The sequence below is a fragment of the Amblyomma mixtum genome, chromosome 3 (assembly GCF_055824585.1).
Source record: "Amblyomma mixtum isolate Tamu chromosome 3, ASM5582458v1, whole genome shotgun sequence".
In the NCBI taxonomy this organism is placed as follows: domain Eukaryota; kingdom Metazoa; phylum Arthropoda; class Arachnida; order Ixodida; family Ixodidae; genus Amblyomma; species Amblyomma mixtum.
The window spans coordinates 338,719,710-338,741,728 of record NC_143014.1 but is presented as its reverse complement, the minus strand read 5'-3'; the positions used below and the strand labels follow the sequence as shown (position 1 = coordinate 338,741,728).

Here is a 22,019-nt window from a genome sequence, read left to right as displayed (position 1 = left end):
ATTTTTGCGCATAACATGAAATGGTCCAATCACATTCATTACATATGTTTGAAAGCACTAAAATTTAAAGTTGCCTACGGTGTACGCCGGCCCATTCTGTCAGGGACACCAACTTACTAATCTGAACATATTAAATACGTCCAGGATTTGATGATTCTTCTGTATTTTAGATCCCGCAAGGCAATATTACTATATTACCAATTTAGAAGCATTCCAGAAAAAAAGCTGTGCGACTCGTACGGCATCGGTATTACCACGGCTTTTCTCCCTCTTGCATTTTTTGTCTTTGAAGCTTAGCCCGCGCTCATCATGTCGCCGCGTTGGATTATTAAATTTCTTTCAAACGACAACTCGACTAAACTTGCGGCTGCATCATCAACGAGAAGACATCACGACTTAAACTTGACACCCTCCAAAGCACACTCTAACATGTAAAATTCAGTTTCTTTCCTTCGCACATTTGAACACTGCAATTCATTACCTTGGTCTAATCCCTGACGTCCACCCCGAAGTTTCGCATCCGTCATCCAAGATACATACTCCAGGTCATCCTTGGCTGGTCTTTTTATTTTTCCTTTTCGTCTGTGCATTAATCTACCTTCTAAAACTTAATTTGTACTTACCGCTCTATTTTAAACCCCTGTGTATATTTTGTACTTTTTAAAGCCCCTTCTGCCATACGGCATATCAGCGCTGCGGTATGGACAAATAAATGAAAATAAATAAGTAAATAAAGAACGCTAGAGGGCACTGCGGAAACCGCATTGGATTAATGCGAAAGCACTGACGCCTCCTCGCCGCCTCTAGTTGCACTGCTTTGCCTCTAGCTACGCCTGTTTCCCTCTGTCGACTGTGTCGTCGCGTCTGACAATCGAATCACACAATTCATTAAACCATAGTTAATTCACCTAACTGTATATTTCATAACACTTAATTCACTGTATTCACAACTCCGACAAATAATCAACAATTATTCCATTTAATTCACACTTAATTCGTTTATTCACAATTTATTCATTTATTCATACTTATTCACTATTAATTCACAATCTATTTACTCTAATTCACCTTTAATTCATTCCAATGTATCATTATGTGACATTATACCTACAATAATCCACCTTATTTATAATTAATTCACCTTAATTCACTGCAATGCACCTTATTTGATCTTCATTTACTGCAGGCGTTTTTATAATTTGTTATTGAGTAGACTCCGATTAACTCCAAAGCCCCCATCGTGTCACCTCGGTACTCATTTCGGACATGCAAATTTCGCGCCGCGCGTTGGCACCGCCCACCTTTCTGGGCATGGGGGGGGGGGGGGGGGCGTCACTGACGCCCCACGTCACTGCCCACTTCCAGCGATCAAAATTTCGCACCACTCCGGCCCGACAACGCCCAATTTTGTCTGTTTTTTGCCTGTAAGTAATTAACTAATGATACGATCGGCACCAATTTTCTCACCCCGCATCCTCACATGATCCCCATTCGATCACAATCACTCTTTAAACGATATCTCATTACTGTGCCCCGCAGATGCTGCCGACACGTTTTGCGGACACAAACCCGTGGACATTGCCGAGTAATGCCTTCGCATTAATAAGAAATCATATGTGAAGAGTTTGCTGCATCGGTTACTGGAGGCAGGGTGGCGTTTTAGACTCAAAAATAAATGCTAATGCTTTGACGACCCCACACAGTGCGCGGGACACCACATACTGCGCGGGTCCACGCACATTGCCCAGGTCCACATGGCAGAGGCAAAGAGACACTGCTAGACTCTGTTGGAACAAAACGTATATATTCAAGAATTGCATGGCAAAGACTACATGATGCTGAGGCTGGGGTGCCCAAGCTTACATGCCGCCTTTTCAGAAGCAACGGAGGGGATGCGAAGTTCACCTTGTTCGTTCGCTCAGCCTCAGCTTCTGGCTGGTGGCTTGGGCTTCTCAAGCGCCTCGAGTACCTGAGGAGCGACACCCAGGGGCGTCGTCCCGGGCCCTGCTCGCCACCACCCAACTAACTGGCTTTTTCTACTACTTTTCGCGTCCATTCGGGCGATCCTTCTTTCCAGGATGGAGCGCCTCCCTCTCCTCTAAGCCTCAGCACCTGCGGCAGTCCTCGACCTCCCCCGCATTTTCCGAAGGCTTGGGCCTTTACTCCTCCGGCCGGCGCCACTGTCACTCTTGCGGAGTATGCTTGACCAGTTTAATGATTGTTGGCGTGGGAATAAAGATGACGGCCAGGCTGACGGCCTTCAAACCCCTAATGAGACCCTGGCCCCCGACACCCGACGATTACTAGCGCCATACACTCTCTTGTTGAGCGCCTCTGAGGTCCCACAAAGGGATGAGGCCGGAGATAGTGGCCCTCCGGAGACGGACGGTGCACTCCAACACTCGCTCATTCTCCAAAGAAATGTTCTTCCAACATTTAAAGTACATAAACTGATGCCGCTTGCCATGGCGCCGCAGCAGTACGATGGGTCCGACAGCACTCTCACTCCACATCGAATCTTCGCAGAACACCACGTTCCGGCAGTCACAACTGGACTTGTCACACTGCTGCGCTGAACATTGGCACAGATAGCCGCATGAAACCGAGTACCAAAGCCTCTCCCTCCCTTCAGTACAGAGTGGATGACATAAATATTTCAATATTTACAAAGTAGCTCCAACTTTCCGCGCGATCACGGTACAAAATAAAAAAGGGGCATAGCGGAAAGAAGCGAAGTATGTTACAGAACAGTCCAGGCTGATCTGTGAAGGTACTACTTCGTGGAGACAAAGACATAACTGGCAACTCCAGGGCCTTAGCTCATAACCGTGAACATTGTTATTAGTTGCAATATAATGCAGAGCTACTAACAATTTTCCAGCTCGGTTGGGTAGATGCCATCAGTCCAGTGTTGCTCTCCGCTTTTTTAGCTGCAGTCGGCATTCTCAACTTTTACCGGGTAGGTCTGTGCCCCTTTGTGTGGTTTGGGACTCGGCGGTGCTTGTGGCAGGGGCCTCCCCATGTGCCACCGGCGCGGCAACATTGCGCGCTTCGCCTTCCAGCAATGCATGAAGTAGATGAGGCTGCATTCCTGTGATAACACCTCGCACCTGTCGGAAAATACACGATAGGACGTTTCCTGCGAATTATCTGAGCGGCCCATTTCAGAGCTGTCCTCGTCTAAACCTTGGTTTTCACATCGCTCTTTTGGTGAGTACTGAGCTGAGCGATTTGCATGCATCGTGTTCACGCGCCGGCTCACGTTTCGAATTTTGAATGTTACTGGAGAAAGCTTCTTGACAACCTGGCATGGGCCTCTCCACTTTGTCTGGAGCTTTCTGGCTAACCCTGTCTGCCGTTGGCAGCTCTCGATGTACACGCTGTTCTCCACATGAAACAGCGCTTCCCTGATCACGATTATGCGTCTCTGACCTTGCACTTTATCGGCAGTCAGGCCGATGAAGTGCCATACCTGGCTTGCAGTTCTCTGGGATGGAAGATCCGAAATACATTTTAGTTTCTGCGGGTCAGGCCATAATGAGTCAACAATCTGCCCGAGGTATTTAACCTCCTTTTTTAGGAACTGGCACTTTGAAGGCCTAAGCTTAAGGCCCACTCATCACAGTCGAACCAAAACCATTTGGATGTCACGCAAATGTCTCTTAAAGTTGTCACTGTATGTAACTATTTCGTCGGTATACACGACACACAACTTTCCCCAAAGGCCTGACAGGATAAAATAAGCGGAACCCTGTCAGACAGCAGGGCTGTTGACCAACCCATTGCCATCCTTATTCATTCATAGTGCCCTGAGGCTGTACTGAATGCCGTTTTTTGGCATCTGCCAGGTCCATTGCTATCTGCTAAAATTCTTCCGCCAGGACCACTACCGCGAGGTACATGGCAGAGCCAAAGCTGAGAAAGCGCCTCCTGTATATGGGGATGGGGTACAGGTAGCTTCGAGTTACGGCATTGAGTTTGTGGTAGCCCACGAATAGTCGGTAGCAACCATCTGTCTTCTCCACTAATAGGGCCGGTGCCCCCACTGTGACTTTGAGTGTTCGACTATGCCATGATCAATCAGATCCTGCATTTGCCGCGTCATCCCCTCGCGCTGGGAGCAGCGGATGCGGTATGCGCGCTGGCAAATGGGTACCCAAGTGCTGGTTTGTATCCTGTGTTGTACAAGACCACAGCAGCTCAACTCCGAGTTGGTTGCGGCCTACACCACCGAGTATACATCCAGCAGGGCAGTCAGCGCCTCTCTCTCCTCGGACTTTACGTGAAAAAGATGGAACAAAGCGTCTTGAGCGACCGGAGGACCAGCATGCCCTACAGGGGCGAGAACCGTTTCGGTGGGCTCACGTCTCTCAATCGCAGTTGTAAAGAAAGCTAACGTTTTGTTTTTGGAGAGGCTCAGTGTCTGCTAGCTGCAAATAACCACCCGCAGAAGCACTCTGTGGTAGCCACTAACAGATACGAGGCGCGCGGCTGCTTTCAGGCTATTGCTAAGAGAATCGACGGGCTCAAGCACTCCCACGGTGCCGCTCTCTACATCTGAATACACATAAGCATATAAAACGTGCTCCGACCAGGGAAGGACGAAAGTCTCTCTGAACAGCTTTATGGCGATTAGGGAGAACACCTCCACCGATACCATGGTCTGTTGGATGTCAGTATCGCTAATGCAAATCTCAGCCATTTTCTTGTTTCCAAAGGGATCTTTTGTTCCCCCGCATGCACCGCTTACTCCAAGAATGAGACACCTACATTTTCCTTTCTCAAATAATCCTGTCTAAGATAACCGACACTCCTTTGGTAGAGACACTGTGTTTGGGAATATGTAGCAGGGATAATACAATGCAATTCCGGTGAGAGGTCAGTGGAACTGGTAGACCCCTCTTATGCCAAGAGGATCCCCCGTTACAGCTGCAAACTTGGTCGAAACTCTGCCAGACGCTTCCAACAACTTGCCATTTCATTTGTTTCGAAGCGTGTTAAAGCCGCTTGCCTTAAGCAATGTCGCCTATGACCCTGTGGCAATCAGCACTTCTAGGCAGGAACCATTTATCTTGCAGCGCACAACAGGGAACGTTCGTCGGGAAAGCAAGCCCCTGCCAGTTCATTTCCCCTGTTCCTTCCCCACGCACCTCAGGCTGGGGATGGCTTCTATAGTTGTTCGCAGAGCACTGGAGCCTGTCCATACCCTTGTTTGAGATGAGTCTCATCTGCTTCAGTTTGTGGCTCCCCTTGGCGCACGTTTGGACAGAGCCTTACATTGTGTCCGCGCCTCTTGCAAGCGAAGCACACGATTTCCTCAAAAACCTCTCACGCCACGACTGAAGCTTTGTGGCGTCGCCGGTTGCCGACGTGTGCTGAGTCTGCGCTTCATCCTTGTATTCTACCTGCTGCGCTAGCAGGAGTTATATGCGGCCTAGCCGCCCCTTGATAAAAGCAACCTCGGGGTTGAGCTCTGTACTCTCAAATACGCGTACTCTCCGTGCTCACTTGTAGCTTCTCATTTCGCTCCTCATCCAATTCGGCCTCCACAGCTCGGTCCAAATCGCTCGGCTTACGCAAGAGCACGAACCGGCGCATGGGATCTCGCAAATCGGCCGCAAACAAAGCGGGAATTTCCTCTCTCAGTAGGTACTCCGCATATTTCTTCATTAGCGGGTCACTTTCCTCTTCCCTCCATGGTGCACCACGTGCTACGCGCTAAGTCGCGAAGCAAACGTTCGCGTCTCCTCACCAACCATGTGTCCGGCCTCGCGGATCTTCCGTACACGCACATGACGGGGTTCAGTATTGAAGAGCTCGAACGTGACCTTCTTCAATTCCGAAGATGATTTTGCGGACCGAACCTTTTCGTCTCGACATGAAAAATCATGAGCAGGTCCTGCCATCTTTCACCATTCCTAGCAGTTGCGCATCAAACCATATCCCCATTTTCCCATTTTTTTAGGATGGAAAAGAAACGTTGATGGGAACCCCTTCTGATCACCCACAAACGAAGGAATAACACTTCCTAATACCACCAAGCTTGCTCCGAGCGATAGCTGCGGAGTGGAAGCTTCACATATACACACATTTTGTTCGTTCAAGACCTTCCGTGTCTCAAGACTCTTAAATGGAGCTCAAAGACGACAACCAGTCACGTGGTTTTCCGGGGATTAAAAATTTGAAGTCATGAATGCCGCAGCATTCACAGGACCTTTCTGTTTGAGACCCCCGCTTCTGACAGCACGTGTGTTGATTCCACATACTCCGCAGGTCCACAAGGGACGGAGATGCAAATGCCCCGCTTGATTTGGTTGGAACAAAACGGATATGTTCAAGAAGGACATTTCATCGAGTACATACATGATGCAGGGACTGGGGTGCCCAAGCTTACACGTCGCTGCGCTGGCGCCGGAGTCTTTGCAAGAAGTAGCGAAGGGACTGCTGAATGGACCTTGATCGTTCGCTGAGACTCAGCTTCTGGCTGATGGCTTGGGCACCTCGGGCGCCGGAGCACAGATTCTCATCGGTGTCCTCTAAGTCCTTGCTCGTTTCCTTACTCACCAGTCTTCCTCGTTTTTTTTTTTCTCGTCCATTCGGGTGATCCTCCTTTCCAGAGCCGGCGCCTCCGGCAATCCCCGTCCTCCCCCGCATTTTCCCACGGCTTCGGCCTTTTCTTCTCCGGCCGGCGCCACTGTCCCTCTTGCGGGGTGTGCTTCACTAGTTAAATGCTTTTGGCGTCGGAATAAAGATGACAGCTAGGCTGTCACAGTTCAGACCTATTATGAGCCTTCGCCCTCTACACCCGACGATTCCAGGCGGCATGCATACAGTCCCTTGTTGAGCGTCTCCGGGGTCCCAGAAAAGGAAGAATTCGCCAGAAATAGCGGCCCTCCGGAGACGTGCAGCACGCTGTCACAATGCTGGTCCCGAAAACATTGAGCTCATTTCGTTCCTTTTTCCGCTCTCCTATATGGCTGTGACAAGCTAGTCATTCAATTTCGTGCAGCACTCCAAAGGGGAGAAAAGCCTGCAGTGAATCACGCGCCTTTCAGGCTAATAATCTGTCTTGAGATGACGCCCTTTTATTCCGCTGCGCAGCTTTTAAAAGTACAATTATTGTGGTGTAAGACGTATGCATACCTACGCGCCATTCAAACTTCTCTATAACAGAGCGAACGCTGAGGTCATAGAATATAACATTTGCAGTCATTGGCAATAATTCTATGCTTGCACACTAAAGTGTTTTATGCTGTCATTCACCTAGCCGCATTATTTCTCACACTTTCTGTGATACTTGCATTTCTGTAACACATACATTTTTCGGAACCAAGCATCTAGATTTGCGCCCCTCTCGAATGGAATAACATGGAATAACAACCCATATCACAGTAAACACTGACATTCAGGCATCTTCCGGAATTAGCCGTTCTGTATCACCAAAGCGGTCGCAATTTCGCTTTACCGATAGTTTTTGTTTTGTTCCTTATTATTTTTGCGTATCATACTGCGTAAGCTGCTAGTTTTAAGGGTGCTGACTTTTCCCTCTGAGACTGCAGCACGTGTCTGTCATGTGAGCTTTCTGCTGCCCGGCTGTTACCTCCTGGGTTTGATGTGTTCCACGTACACCGACTGTAATAGAGAGGGCAAAGCGGTAGTTCTTTGTCGGAGCTGTGTTTTAAAGCGTTCTCGGTCGGTTTAAAGATTTCACACGAGGCAGCTAGAACGGACACGTTAGATGCCTCAGACTACAACCAATCGATGGACTTGCCTGGCATAGTTTACAGAGCTAGCACCACTCAAACAAGCTTTTGCATAGTTTTGTGGAACTGCACGCCATGCTATGGCTACTAAGGCCGAAGTTGTGGCAGAAAATGATTGTTACATGAAGCTTTATTTTAAATTCATCTTAGAATATCGGCGACCTTTCTCTACTGTTCAATTGATTTATGCTCCCGTTGGACGAAATGGTGAGCTTGTGTTATTCTGGCATTACTATATCATTACTGTCCGGTTGGTCCTTCGTCACGTGCCGCAGGCAGTCCAGACAAAATGTCCATGCTCCAGACTGCTTTCTGAATTGCCTCACCTGCGCTGCTCAAAGCTAAGCACGGCTAACCGGACGCTTGCTTTTCATGGTCAGCCAGAAAAAAAAAATATCAGTGCTGCTTTCTTTGATACTTGGACAAAAAAGCAATTTATTATACAATGCTGACAAGAGAAAACACTAATCATCGAATACATGAACAGTTGATCTGGCTTTCGCGAGTGGAGTTTATTCTTGGTTGGGTAGGATGTATGTCTTAAGGAAATAAAATCAGGAAGTTTCGAAAAAATAACGAGCCGCCACTTTTCTCACTCCTATATAAACATTAGTAACAGGATTTAGTACTTCCAGCGTCCACGGTGTTTGCCCACAATAAAACAACAGTGAGATAAACGGGTCCTGGGCACGAAGATGCCAACTCACTTTAGGCAAACGAGTGTGACTGAACTTCCGGAAGCGAGAAAAATGGCTTCAGGAAGCATTCACAAATCGCTCAATAGTATTTAATCAAATTTTCCAGTGCACAGCAGCCTCCTGAATGTTGGCCAGGAATGTTATCAGGTCTTGGGAAGTCTATATACGGCAGCATATTCGTGAGACAAATCATTTAACCAAAGCTCATGATCCCTATCTGCTGGCACAATGAAGGCCCGATTTGCCTGCATGTGCTGCTGGTTAGTGAGGCCATATACTGAGCTCGATACAGAATGTTAGCGGGCTTTTGCGGAAAAAATCTTGTAGGCTACCTTCCTGCGCTACACGCAGCATAAACACCCGCGAAACTAAAGCGTAGACAGCCGCTGCCGTTGCTCAGAGGGTAGGGAACCGTACCCAGCACGCAGATGTCTTGGGGTCAGATATAACAATCGGTTTTGTAATATGTACGAGGGGGGACCCAAAAGAAACCGGATTTTTCGCATAAAAACTTTATTTATTAACTCTTGCACAAAATTCCTTCAGTCATCTTCAAAGTACTCTCCATGAAATGCGATGCACTTATCTAGTCTTTTTTCCCACTATTTGAAGCATCTCTGGAACTCTTCAACTTTGATATCGTCCGGTGCCCTCTGCGAAGCTGTTTGTACGGCCACCACATCACCAAAACGGTTCCCTTTTAGACTTTTCCTCATTCTGGGAAAGAGAAAAAGTCGCACAGGGCTAGGTCTGGTGAATATGGAGGGTGGGGAACGACAGTCCATCCCCGATAGGCCAAATAGTGGGTCACTCGTAAGGCCGTGTGTGCGGGGGCGTTGTCGTGATGAAGGAACCAGTCACCTGATCGCCAACGTTCCTTGCGTTTCCTCCGCACATCCTCTCGCAGACGTCTTAAAACTTCCAAATAAAAGTGCTTGTTAACAGTCTGGCCAGGGGGAACAAATTCCTGGTGCAAAATTCCACGAACATCACAAAAGACAATGATCATTGTCTTCACATTCGACTTCAACTACCTTGCTTTTTTTTGGTCTCGGGGAGTTGGGAGACTTCCACTGGCTTAACGCTTGCTTAGTTTCTGGATCATACCCCTAACACCAACTCTCATCACCTGTAATGACTTTGGTGAAGAAGTTTGGATCACTTTCAATCTCTTTTTTTTAATCCCTACTCAAATTTAATCGAATGTTCTTTTGATGTTGTGTGAGAATGCGAGGAAGAAATTTAGCGAATACACGTCTCATTTGCAACTGCTCAGTCAAAATTCGCTGACAGGAGCTCCAACTCACCCCTGTCTCTTCAGAAATTTGGTCGATCGTGAAACGACTATCTTTGTTCCTTTTTGGCGGATTTTTTCAACGTTTTCATCGTTTCGAGACGTTAAAGGATGCCCAGAACGAGCATGGTCTTCGACACTCATCTCACAACGTTTGAAGCGCCCAAACCACTCGGAAACGTGTGTGCGGCTCATAGCACCCTCTTTAAAAGCGTGTTGCAACATTTGGTAAGCTTCCGTTGCCGATTTTTCAAGCAGGAAACAAAACTTCAAACACACTCTCTGTTCTTTTAAATTTGCCATAAAGATTTCGCAGGCGGAACAAAGTAACTGCAAGCGAAACACAACGCTACGCTCAAATGTTTGCCTACAAATTTATGTCGTCTGAACAGCTGTTTCGTGAGGTCTCTGCTAACCTCATCTAGCGGTAGAACTCTCTACTAAGCCTACGAATGGTAGCGCGCTCTCAGTTCGGTTTCTTTTGGGTCCCCCCTCGTATGTTTGTCTGAAAACTGTGTAAGTAATTTCGACTCATCAACAAAAAATTACGTTAAAAATATCTAGCATTCTCCTATGCCTTGCCCGGCCTCACTGTTCACTACTTTCTGAACACATATTCTACCAATTGTTTCACTGTAAGTCAATTTTTTTTAAACAGGCATTTCCAGGTATCAGAGGCGGTTTCTGCTGCAGAATAATACCTGCATTGGCAGACATCAGAAAACATATAAATAACGTAAATAGTTACCGGCTTGACTAATTTCTGATAATTAACTTTCAACTATAACAGTTAGGTTGTAGTTAGACACTCGTAGCCGGTCTTTTGTATTAGCCATATCAGTTTTTTTTTGTTTATTTACAGAAGACTGCTGGATTTATTGCAAAGCCTTAAGAAGGAGTGGGTTCTAAAATACACTTTGTCACAAAAGAAAACATCCTTGTAGTACACGCAACTCAGCACACAACACCGAAGAAATGAACGAGGAAAAGAAACAACATTATACAACATTAGACGACACCTCGCGATTTCTTAGAACTGCGAAAACGCGGTTACCCTCGCCACTCTGGCCCGACAAAATCGGCTTTTTGACCTCGTTACGTGCACTAGACGGGTTCCTTCGCCTGCATGCTTTCGAAAGCACATGTATTTTCACACGATTCTGCCAAATTTTGTCCAGCCACAGTGGCGAGGGTAATGGCGTTTTCGAAATTCAAGAAATTGATATAACCACTCCTAAGGACCGGCTACAAGTCTCTAATTGCAACCAGTAGCCTGTTTTAGGAAAAAACTTACCAGAAATTAGTTCGGAGGCAAATTAGTGAACATTATTTACATGTTTCCTCAGCTCCGCCAACGGGGGTATTATTGCGCCGCCTTTATACCTGAAAAGCCTACATTTAAAGATAATGCTCCACCTTCGCTGAAACACCTGGTATATGTATATACGTATATTGACAATCTGCTTCTGCAGTTCAGTGAAGTAAAAGGGGCCCAGAAACACAATTATATTTGACTGTTCTGCCTGTTGATCGCATACAGTGAGTTACAATGGTTCTATTAGCGTCGGTTACACCACGCATATTTCGTTTTTTTAAGATTTTAATGTCCTCCCAAAACAAAATCATGGCTCTGATGGTGTCCTCACACAGTGGCGGATTTTAGCAGTGGATATGACATCATTGGGCGCGAGCTTGATGACTAGACAAACAGTAAATGTACTGCAAATTGTGTGAATAAAGAGAGACACATTTTGTCACCTGTCGGTGTTTTACATTAGATCAACAAAAAAATCTTGTTTGTCTAGGATAAAAGCCCTGCAAAGCAAGTAAAATAAAAATACACCACCAGGGGCTCTGGCATGCACACGACCCTGCCAGTCTCAGCAAGAACGAGTAACAGAGAGCAGGCAACCATGGAGTGCAAACTTCCGCGACGTGCTCTGGCAGGCTGTTTTGATTGGTTGCGCCAGGTGCCGTCATTTGGAGAGCGAAATAGGAGTGGGAAGCCCCCCCCCCCCAAAAAAAAAATCGATTTGAGGAAAGCGTTTTGTTTGCTTCTGTTTTAAAATTCTTTCATTGAATAACTCCCGTTTCTGTGCATCGATTCCTGTAATTCTTTTTGAGTCAGCATCTGTGTGACATAAAGAATCCACCTGAAGTATAGCCGGTATCCCCCCAAGCAGTGTTTTGCAGCCCCTTTAAGCTGTGCCGCTCAAAAATTGCGAATCAGCTTACTCAAAGCGGAATGCGCCGTTAAACAATATAGTCAAAATTACCACTTACTTTTCAACGGAGCTGAAAACAAAAAAAAAATAATTGGCAGTTGTTGACGTACACACTGTGAATACACTACACCCACAAACAAACGTAGGATGCTTTTCGCGAGACAGTGCTCAAAATACTTGTAAAGAGCGAAAATTAAGGCTCTTTATTAGCCAACTGCCTGTTAAGTAGCATGCAGTTGTAGGATTGCCCTGCTGTTTGAGCTAAAATTCAAGTTGTCCAATTCAACATAGGCGAATATAATCGATCATGCAGCGCAGAACAAAAAATAGAAGTGACCACTTACTTTCATTGGGATCTGAAAAGAAACAAGGATTTCGAATTGTTTACGTATGCTTCGTGAACAAGCTACTCTCAAACTTAAACCACACAGATATATGGGTCATTCTGGAAAGAAACATTGCTAGAAATGCCTGTAAGGAGGAAATATTAGCATAGTTTCTGAACAAAGTGACTTATGCCATCACGCAATAGTGGGACTGCTCTAACGTGTGACCTAAAATTCAGTCTGTATTCAGATTTAAAATCGTTTGGATCTTACAGCTGCATAATTATCACTAAAGAAACACTTCATTCTTACGTTGGAGTATGAACTCTTGCCTTTCCAACTACCGGCGTGGTTCAGTGGCTTTGGCGTTCAGCTGCTGACCCCACGATCGCGAGTTCGATCCCGGCCGCGTCAGTCGTATTTTGATGAAGCAGAAAAACAAAAATGCTCGGGTGTATTCACATGTCAGCGCTTTGCTTTTAAAGAACCCCGGGTGTTCTAAATTAATCTGCAGCCCTCCACTACGGGCTTTTTCCACCCGCGTCTCTCTTCGGGGCATTAAACCTCTCAGTTTAACCCTCCTTCCACTAAATACGCCTTTTTCTTTGTGGACCACAATGATGTTGTGCGGTGAGAAATCACGTTAAGCACGGTTTTAACCGAACAAGTTCCTTTTCTGAAGGTGCCCTAACCATTCAGCAGATAGCCGAAACTATCAGATGAAGGATGAAAGCGTACAACGAAGGCCTTGTCTGACAACGCTAAGTGCTTCTATTTCCTTGACTCTACGGTGCTTCAAAACGAATTTGACCGATACTTGTTGCATATGAACTACATACCACAAATATCGATTTGACGCCTTATTGCCTCGAGAGCTTCATATGTTGCACCACCATAAGTAACGTCTTTATGCAGACCATGAAATTGCATTTGTGATAAGGTTTCAAGGTGCCTAGCTAATGCCAGATGGCTCATTCTTAAAGAGATTATTGCGGATGAATCAGGCAATGATGTCATGAAAAAAAAAAGCTTTTTTATACTAATTTAATGTAAAGAAAAAGCAGTACCCTAGAGAAGTATTCTACGGCAAATCTTATTCGGCTTGTATATCACTGATCTGCACTATTTGCTTCCGAACCGTAGCCGCCGTCGCAGTTAAGCGGTCATGGTGCTCGGCTGCTGACCCGAAAGAAGTGGTTTCGATCCCGGCCGCGGCGCTCCAGTTTCGAAGGATGCGAAACGCCAGAGAGCGGCGTACTGCGCGATGTCATGTAGGTTAAAGATATCCACATGGTCCAAATTGTCTCTCCCCTCCACTACAGCGTTCTTCTTAGCATGAGCCGCTTTGGGACGTTAAACCCATAAAATAAACTGAGCTTGTAACCGAACTCACACGTTCCATTAATCCGGCATGTCGACCACACATGCTTACTAATCACCGGCGATACATCCCTGGACAGAGGCAAAAATCTCCGGTGAATAAGGACCAATTTTCACCGCATGGGCAAAAAAATTCATTATGTTCATTTTTCGTAATCTTAGTGTTCATGATATCAGTTTTGATTTTTCTAGCAAACTATTTTGGAATCAATACGTTGATGGAGCCTACAAGAACATTTGGACACCTATTGCAATAACACACAAATGTAGGCATGTGTTACAGCACAAGATTAAGCTACTGCCGGGCAAAGTACTCACTGATTCTTCCTCAGTTCACGTATACATATTTGGTATGGGAAAACACGACAAAAAACAAATACATTTCTTAATTACGAAAGAAAGTATTGAGAATGATAGCTAACAAAACATATGATTCCACACAGAACTTTGGAAAAGATTTGAATTTATTAAAATTGGTCATTGTTGCTATAAACTGCTTATTGTCTTACTGTATCGTGCTGTGCAGCTGTGAAAAAGAATCATTTCTACCACTATGTTTCTACATTAAAGAAAACCGTCCTCACGTATAACACCCGACATCTAGATGTGTGGTACATATATGCCTCCCCACAAGAACTATACCCCTCAATAACTAACCTATAGCCTTGCAGTTCTCCCAAAAAGTTGTCCTCATAGGTCTCTAGCTATTGCCCGGTTGCCTAAAAAATGTTCGAAAGACATGTGCTTCTGCCGACAATAAGTAACAATGTTAACATCATGAGCCAACCTTTTTGACTCAGTATGCTGCTTTTGTTTATGCTGTAACCCCGTCAGTGCTATTTTCTTTCTTGTAAAACATAAGAATGGTTTTGTTTTGTTATCTTTTGAATCAGGCTTTCGAATTTTCTCTCTCCTGCTATTATTAGTTGAGGCAGTCAATTCGTCAAGCTACTCGTAGAAGTAGGTTTTTGCGGCTGTTCCATCCTTTCACACTGTACGAAGGAAAATAATATTTGATGAATCTAGTTGATTGGGAGGCCTCGGTAAAGAGCTTTATGTCACGCCAATGACGACACGCCGAATACGACACCGTCACGCTGACTCTAACTCCCTACAATGCCTGAACTAAAGTCTGTAAGTATTATTTTTTCTCACGTTCTATTACAGATTAGAACAATTTCCCTCAGTCGCTACCAACAGTGTCATTCTGTACAGCATTTGAATTATTGAAATTATCGTGCTGTTGGGATATGTATATCCATTTGTATCTCAGAATTATCGTTCTTTTACTGCACTCATATTGTATTGATGGCAAATGAAGGAGGCCTCTATAGGCACTAAGGAGAGCGACGCCTGAATACAGCTGCCGCCACATATAATTACAGCCTTGATTTCTTAAGCAGAACGTATTCATTATTAGCAGTGCTAAAGGACGCTTCCTTTACTCGGTTGCGAGGCTGTGTTTTTAGCGTCCCGAATCTCCACAAAATTCAGTTCATATACGCCTCCTTTCCCCCTATAAACGCCGCCGAAATGCCGACGTCGAAATGCCGCCGCTTTTAAAATTTGAGCACTGCGTACTGAAGCACAACTAGGTGACGTCATCCTCAGTGCAAAAAAAAAAAAGAGGGATTTTTTTTCCTGCTGAATTTTATTAAGCATCGACATATCTATGTTCTGGGCCTATTTCTGAGACATGTTCACCTGCGCTGTAAACGTAACTATAGAAGGCGCCGTAGCTAGGCTGCTATGAGCATCCAGATTATTTTCGTCCTGATTTGGCATGCCAAGAAGATTTTTTTTTCTCTAGCGCCACGCGTTGATGGCAGCGCTTACAAGATGCAATAAAGTGCCCCTTCGGTAGGAAGTTGGGGCCTACGCGGTCTTCGAAGTGCCCACGTCGTCTTCGAGGGGAGCAGTAGCGACCCTGTGGACGAACCCATCTCATCTTCGGTAACGAAAATGTTAAAGAGAAGAAGAACATAGGTATGTAAATGTTGGAGCACACCTAAATGGGCCTTCGTTCAACCTTCAGAGGGGGAGCTTGAAGAACCAAAGTAGAAGACCTTCAAATCACCGCGACGGAGCTTCCCTCGCCCGCAACAGAACGACGGCTGCTCCGTCTTTGTGCTTGGGCCTGCATCATTGTCCATATCATCTTCGTGCCCTCTCCTCCACCAAATAGTCTACAAGTGCTGTGAGGACAATCTTCGCACGTAACCAAACGACGTTTTCTTTTGCCGCAGGAAAAACCTTTTTATTGTGTATTAATTTGTGCGAACAGCAACTGGAAGATGATAGAGATTTCCCATCTGCACCGTCTATAAAAAGAGAATTATCGTTCGAAAGAAAAGAGCGCGGCTTCACGCATCTTCGTTCTTGGAGCCACCGAATAACATTGATCCAGCTGTAGGGGTCATGTGGTTTTGACTTACACCTGCGTTAAAAAAATGCACCATTGCTGCTAAATGAACGATAGAGAGCCGTAGCTTCTCTGGTCTCGCGGCAGGGCTTGATGAGAATAACGTCTGTTACAAAAAAAAATTAAACCGCGGATACATCGTTCACAGTGAAATGCAAATCGATAAGCACTTGTAGCTAATTCCTTCACGTCACGGTGAAAAAGAAACCAGCATAAATTGAGGGATCAAGTGATCAAAGTAAAAGTTCTGAGGGCACAATTCTGCTCGCATTGCGGAATGCGAAAGCAAGTGTTTCGAGGAAAAGAAAGGTTCTTGAGGAAAGGAAAAGGCGCAGTAGCTCTAAAATCTCTACATCTTGATGGACACATCAGCCGCACCTTAATGCATGCAACTTAAGGTTCATATGTCATCGGTTCAAACCCTTGCCGGAAGCTACCCTTCAACTTCACATCTCGACATCTCTGTAGACACATTAAGAAAAGATGTAGTCTCAGAAAGTATGCAACTGAAGATCCATATATCATTGGTCGGAAGCCCTGTCGCAAGCTAGCCAGTAACTTGACTAAAGTGTGTAAGCTTTATGCAAGGATAAATGCTATAACAGCACCGACAAGGCTGTACAACTAACGGTTGCTCAAAATTTGTGATTGTACTTGGGAATACTGCCACAACGTGGAGAGTCAACTAGTGATGACAAAGCTGGGATTTGGTCGTAACCTGCGATATCTTTTGCTCAAACAAGCGTCGTCGCTTTAGTCGGTGCGATTTTGCAACGCGCCTCTCTATTCATCATTTTTGCTAGCTGCACGTGACAGGGATTGTTATTCAGCTAGGGTGTGACGTCATAACTATACTTTTTGCAGCCGCCGCGGTGGCTCAGTGGCTATGGTGCTCGGCTGCTGTCCCGAAAGACGCGGGTTCGATCCCGGCCGCAGCGGTTGATTTTCTTTGGAGGAGAAATTCGAGGCCTGTGTACTGTGCGATGTCAGTGCACGTTAAAGATCCCCAGGTGGTCGAAATTTCCGGAGCCCTCCACTACGGCGTCTCTCATAGCCTTAGTTGCTTTGGGACGTTAAACCCCATAAACCAGCCAACCATACTTTTTGCGTCACGCTGGCGGCACGAGTTCGATTCCCACTCAGGACACAGATTTCTTTTCTCATTTTTTCTCTAATTTTTGATGGCATCATATGGCCGACGGCGTCACAGGGGACCATCAAGGTAAGCTGACAATGCAGTCATCAGAGTATGATTGCAATAACTTAATTACCGGAAAATGCGTAGACATAGCCCACGTAAGTCAACCACTTCGGAAACCATTTCTTTTGTTGGGTTCCGCGAACAGAAGTTCTAGCACCAAGTGGACTTGCATACTAGTGCACAATTTGGAAGTGCTGTTTCATGGTTATCTGCCAGGTCAATTCAACGCGTTTCTCTTCATTTTAAGCATATTTATGATGGAACATGCGGTTATTTATTGAATTCATTTATATCGCTTTGTGACTGCGCAATGGAAATTTCAAGCAAAAGAGGCCTATTGAAGTTTCAGAAAATTGCTGACATAAACGGGCCACGTCTTTTAGCTTTCTATTACCTAACATCTCTAATAGTAAACAGAGTAAATGTAATCAGCACGGTGATATTCGTACCTTGTCACCACTCAGAATGAAACATTGTTTGCAAGAAACATTGTTTGCAATGCAGTCCTTGCGTCTTTTCTCGTGAGTCAGTCTAGTTTTCTGCCTAATCCATTTCATCATTTAACCCTCAACCATGAGGTGCTCCTGACACGCTATGCGGCCTGACACGCCATGTTCACTGCAACAACATTGTTTTCATTCCGCGAAATACGATCAGCTTTTCCTGTTAGTTTTTATTTTTGTTCACTTCTCTGTCATGAAATAATGCTTTTCTAGGGCAATGCGATTCATATTCCCGTTCTGATAATCTCAGAGGTGGTTGTGATCGCATAGACTGAAAGATGCAAATCCAATATCCTTCACAGAATGTGTATGAAGGAAAGTACATTTATAAATAAATAGAGATGGTTTTTGTAGAGAAGCTGTTTAGGAGAAAAACATGGAATGGAAACCAGTCTCCGCTACCTATCTTGCAATGTAAGAAAGATCAACAAACTGTGAGTAGTAAACAATCTGTTTCTCCATCTAAGCTGTGCAGATGAGGCAATATAGAACACAAGCCAGGTTTTTGAGAAAAGGCAGACATTTCTAGTAACTACGTCTGTTTAGGGCATTTAAAGAGTATTACTGCTTTTTGGTAAGTCCCGTCAGCGCTAAATAATGTTTAAGGGGCACACTTTCAGTAACGAGTAATATGCATATTCGAGCTGCGTTGATACTGCACTGACGGCAGGGGTTGAAATATTTTTTGATCCGGACATTCCGGTAGGAGGCAGGTACCCTTGACTGAAACTATAACATGGCTAAATAAGCACAATTCAAAATAACCACGCAGTTCTCAAGTGAAAAAAACTCGCATTGAACAGAATAGACAAGGCATGAGTGATGTGCCTCAGCGTATAAGCCGTTGCTACGTTTTTGTACATCCGGTCAAATCTGGCGTACGTGACGGCCGTGTTTTACGTGCTCCTCCAGCTGAGGAGAGAGCAAACTTCAGAAAAAATTAAATCTAACCACAGGCTCACTAAGGCCTTGCGATACCCGTGCTACGTCGTAAAGCACAGGAGCTCAGAAAAGGCGGCTGTTGCGCAAGCTATCTAAAGATATGGCCGGCTGTACAGATCTAATACGAAGGCGTCTACTGCCCTAACCTTGTGTACAAGTTGTCAGGTTAAATAAGGAGAGTTTTATTATGCACATCCTATACTACGGCCATGTAGTGTCGCCGACATCCTTTACAGCCTAAAGCTGGTTACGTTACATGCTTGCATGCTGCTTATTCTCGTGGCACTTTACGCTGATTGCCGGATTGCCGGATATCCTGTAGCTAGGTTGTAAACAGCTTACGTGTGAGGACGTTCTGAAGCAGCACTTTCCAAGCATACTGTGAAGAAACTATATAGGGAACCACTTCGGCAGCAGGTTTCCGCTTCTGTAGATGTCTTGTGCTCAGGCTTTTACGCTATCAAGACGTCTGGCGCCTAGTAGAGGCATCTGAACGCCATGGAATATAAAAATCTTTAGACCTCTCGATAGTGTAATTCTCCCGATGTTTCCGCACTGAGTGCCAGGTTAGTAATGAAACTCTGCAAAGAAATAGACTCCCCTGTTCATGAGAGGTCTGAAACAAACCTCCTCAATTTCCCTGAAAAATGGCCAAAATGTATTCACGAAAGAGCTCTTTGTTCCTGTTCCCTACCACTAGTACACAGTGGGAGCTGTTTTTACACATTGAATAGTGTAATAAAACTTTGTGTGATATATTAAAGACGATATGGCCGAGAAGCTTTTAAAATGGTAGAGAGTCTGCAGGAATGGCTCATTAAATTATGTCGCTGAGATGCTCAAAGCACCGAAGTTTTAAACGAGACCTCTTAGTGTTTTTTTTCAAACACATATTGCGTTTCCTGGGTGGCCGCGATATATCTTTTGTGTTACAATCTTTAACAGTTTTTCCTGACTCTCTGGGAGTTGCCTATACACACATCATACAAAAAAAGGTTCGAAGAGGCGGGTTGGTGCATTTCAGGTGACTTTTCTGTTTTCTTTTTTCCAAACCTCGGACTCTGATTGGAGGTTGATTTTTTCGCTATTTTAAAAAGTGGCTTTCGACGTTGACTGTCGACAGAATATAGCACTTAGAAATAATAGAAGAAATATATTTTCTTGAATTTACCGGCTAATCTTAAGCAACATTCATACCTCAATTTAATTCTAAGAGCCCCACAGCCCGTAGAAGAGTCTCAATGGAACAGAACTGCAGCAGTTTAAGTGTATTTCCGAAATTTCTCCGCCTGTTGCTACTTGCGTGTATTATGGTCTTTGCCAATACTAGTGAAGAGTTATCTTCTATATACATTTTTCCTAAAGCACTTGAAATAAGGTTTCAGGAAGTGCGAGAGAAACTGTTGCTAAAAGAAAATCAACCATTGCCAATAGAGTTCACCACAGCGGCCTTCCTCTTGGATATAACGGCACTTATATACACTGCGCATATAAATATGCGATACGCACACACATAAAAATACGCCGGGCACGGTTCTCCCAAACATCTTAGAAAATGCAGTTGAGAATATTTCAGTAATATGTGAATGACAGTTCCGGTTAAATAAATGGAACGATTTTGCAACAAACATCCAGCAACTCAGTGGATCCATCGTGAAACCATGCAGACTAGGAGTGTAGGCTGAGAAGCAAGCACGTCTCCGACACATGCGGAAAGACGCCAGACAATGGCACGCCAGCAAAAGCGCTCAGGAACCCGAGGCGAGGATCGAAAAGATGCGAGAGCGTGTTTGCAGGCTAGTTGGTGCAATAATGCCATTGGTTTTAGCGCTCTCTCCTGTCAACTTCGTTTCTTCCTGTGCTGTGGTTTTGAGCTAGCAACCGATTCCAGTCGAAAAGATATATCAAGTTAGGCTTTCCTGTGCGCTGCAACAACAACCTGCTGCAGGGGCCGATGTCTACTTTGCACTTAATACAAGATTAGTGAGGAGTACATTGATGCATGCGTGATTGGCTGTGGAGCGCCTTCCGGGAGAACAGCTTCGCATCGCTGAAGTCATTGGCCTCAACGGCAGAAATTCCACCGACTGCAGGATTAGTGCCCCTCGCCAAATCAGCGTGATTCCCTCATGGCAGGTGACAGTGACCAAGAGGTGTGGGCTCCCGTCGTGCGCTGATTTTTGGACACAGTGAGAGTTTGACGGCACCTCGTAGCCCATAGACGTCGCTGCTTTAGCCTATCCTTTTCTGAAATTCGTTCGTTCGTGTTTTCGTTTGCGAGCTCATTGTATTTTCGTAAAGCCTTCAGTAAGCAGCGAGTGTATCAACTATGCATGCCGAGAGCACCGCTTAAGATTTTTAGGGGTACCTGAAGTACAATGTGGCGATCTGTACCGATCCAGATGAAATAAACAGCTTCTGAGAGACACGTATATTCAAGTCTTGCTCTCACTGCATCTGCCCTTGTTTATTTAATGGCTGGGACTCTTATATGCTAGTTGTGCTGGCAGAGGCCTTTTTTATTGATACTTTATACCTTACTGTAATTACTCTATTTGCTTGTGCCGATTAAACACTTATTACAGATCGTCTAAACAAGGCTTTCATTAGAGCATCAGCGCCCCCACAGCACACCTTGGATATTACTAGAAAAAAAAATGAAATGAAGGTGGGGAGACATCCCCTTTGTTCTAATGCACAACAGATATTTCCAGCCAGTGGCATATCTCACCTTCCGCGCGTGTGCCTCGGCTCTTGACTCTTTCGGTTCCCTCGACATGGGTCCTCCTATCTGCATGGCCTTTTCCCAGTTTCGTACACCGCACGTCTTCTCCGCCGAAACTGTGGCGACCCCGCACCTTCTGCATAAGACATGCTTGCTCTGCCAATTGCACTCTGAGCAGTTGCGTCGCTGAAGAAGAGGCACATAAAAGCATGTTGAGAGAAAGCGCTGCCATTTGCATTGCATACCTGTCGTTGCATGCTTTCTGTTGCTGGTTTCGTGGTTACTTGTACTTCCCGCAGTGAGTCGCAAGCACGATTCTTCTGCAGTGATGACCAAGAAAAAAATCTTTTCTGACATTCATGTGCTGCTCAACAATGTACTATGGAAATAATAAACTGCTCGCATTTCGGGTTGTCCGGGAATATTTGCCGTCTCTAACACGACACAAAGCAAGTCCGGTTTTAATCTTTATTTCCACGAGACATCTCCCGTATTCAAAATATACTCTGTCAAATTTCCTGCAATCTGACAGTTTTTTCA

At 45.2% G+C, this 22,019-nt stretch overlaps 1 protein-coding gene and 1 pseudogene across 1 annotated transcript in view; both read right to left on the bottom strand.

Annotated features, from left to right (window-relative positions):
• The window catches only part of LOC149356100 (uncharacterized), a 104,441-nt gene that overhangs the window by 6,835 nt on the left and 75,587 nt on the right, over positions 1-22,019 (bottom strand). Inside the window, exon 2 of the mRNA XM_089576256.1 lies at positions 21,486-21,665. Within this exon, the coding sequence (XP_089432382.1) occupies positions 21,486-21,665 (180 nt within the window). The remainder of the gene's footprint in view (positions 1-21,485; positions 21,666-22,019) is intronic.
• On the bottom strand, positions 4,025-5,598 carry LOC149356101 (uncharacterized; annotated as a pseudogene).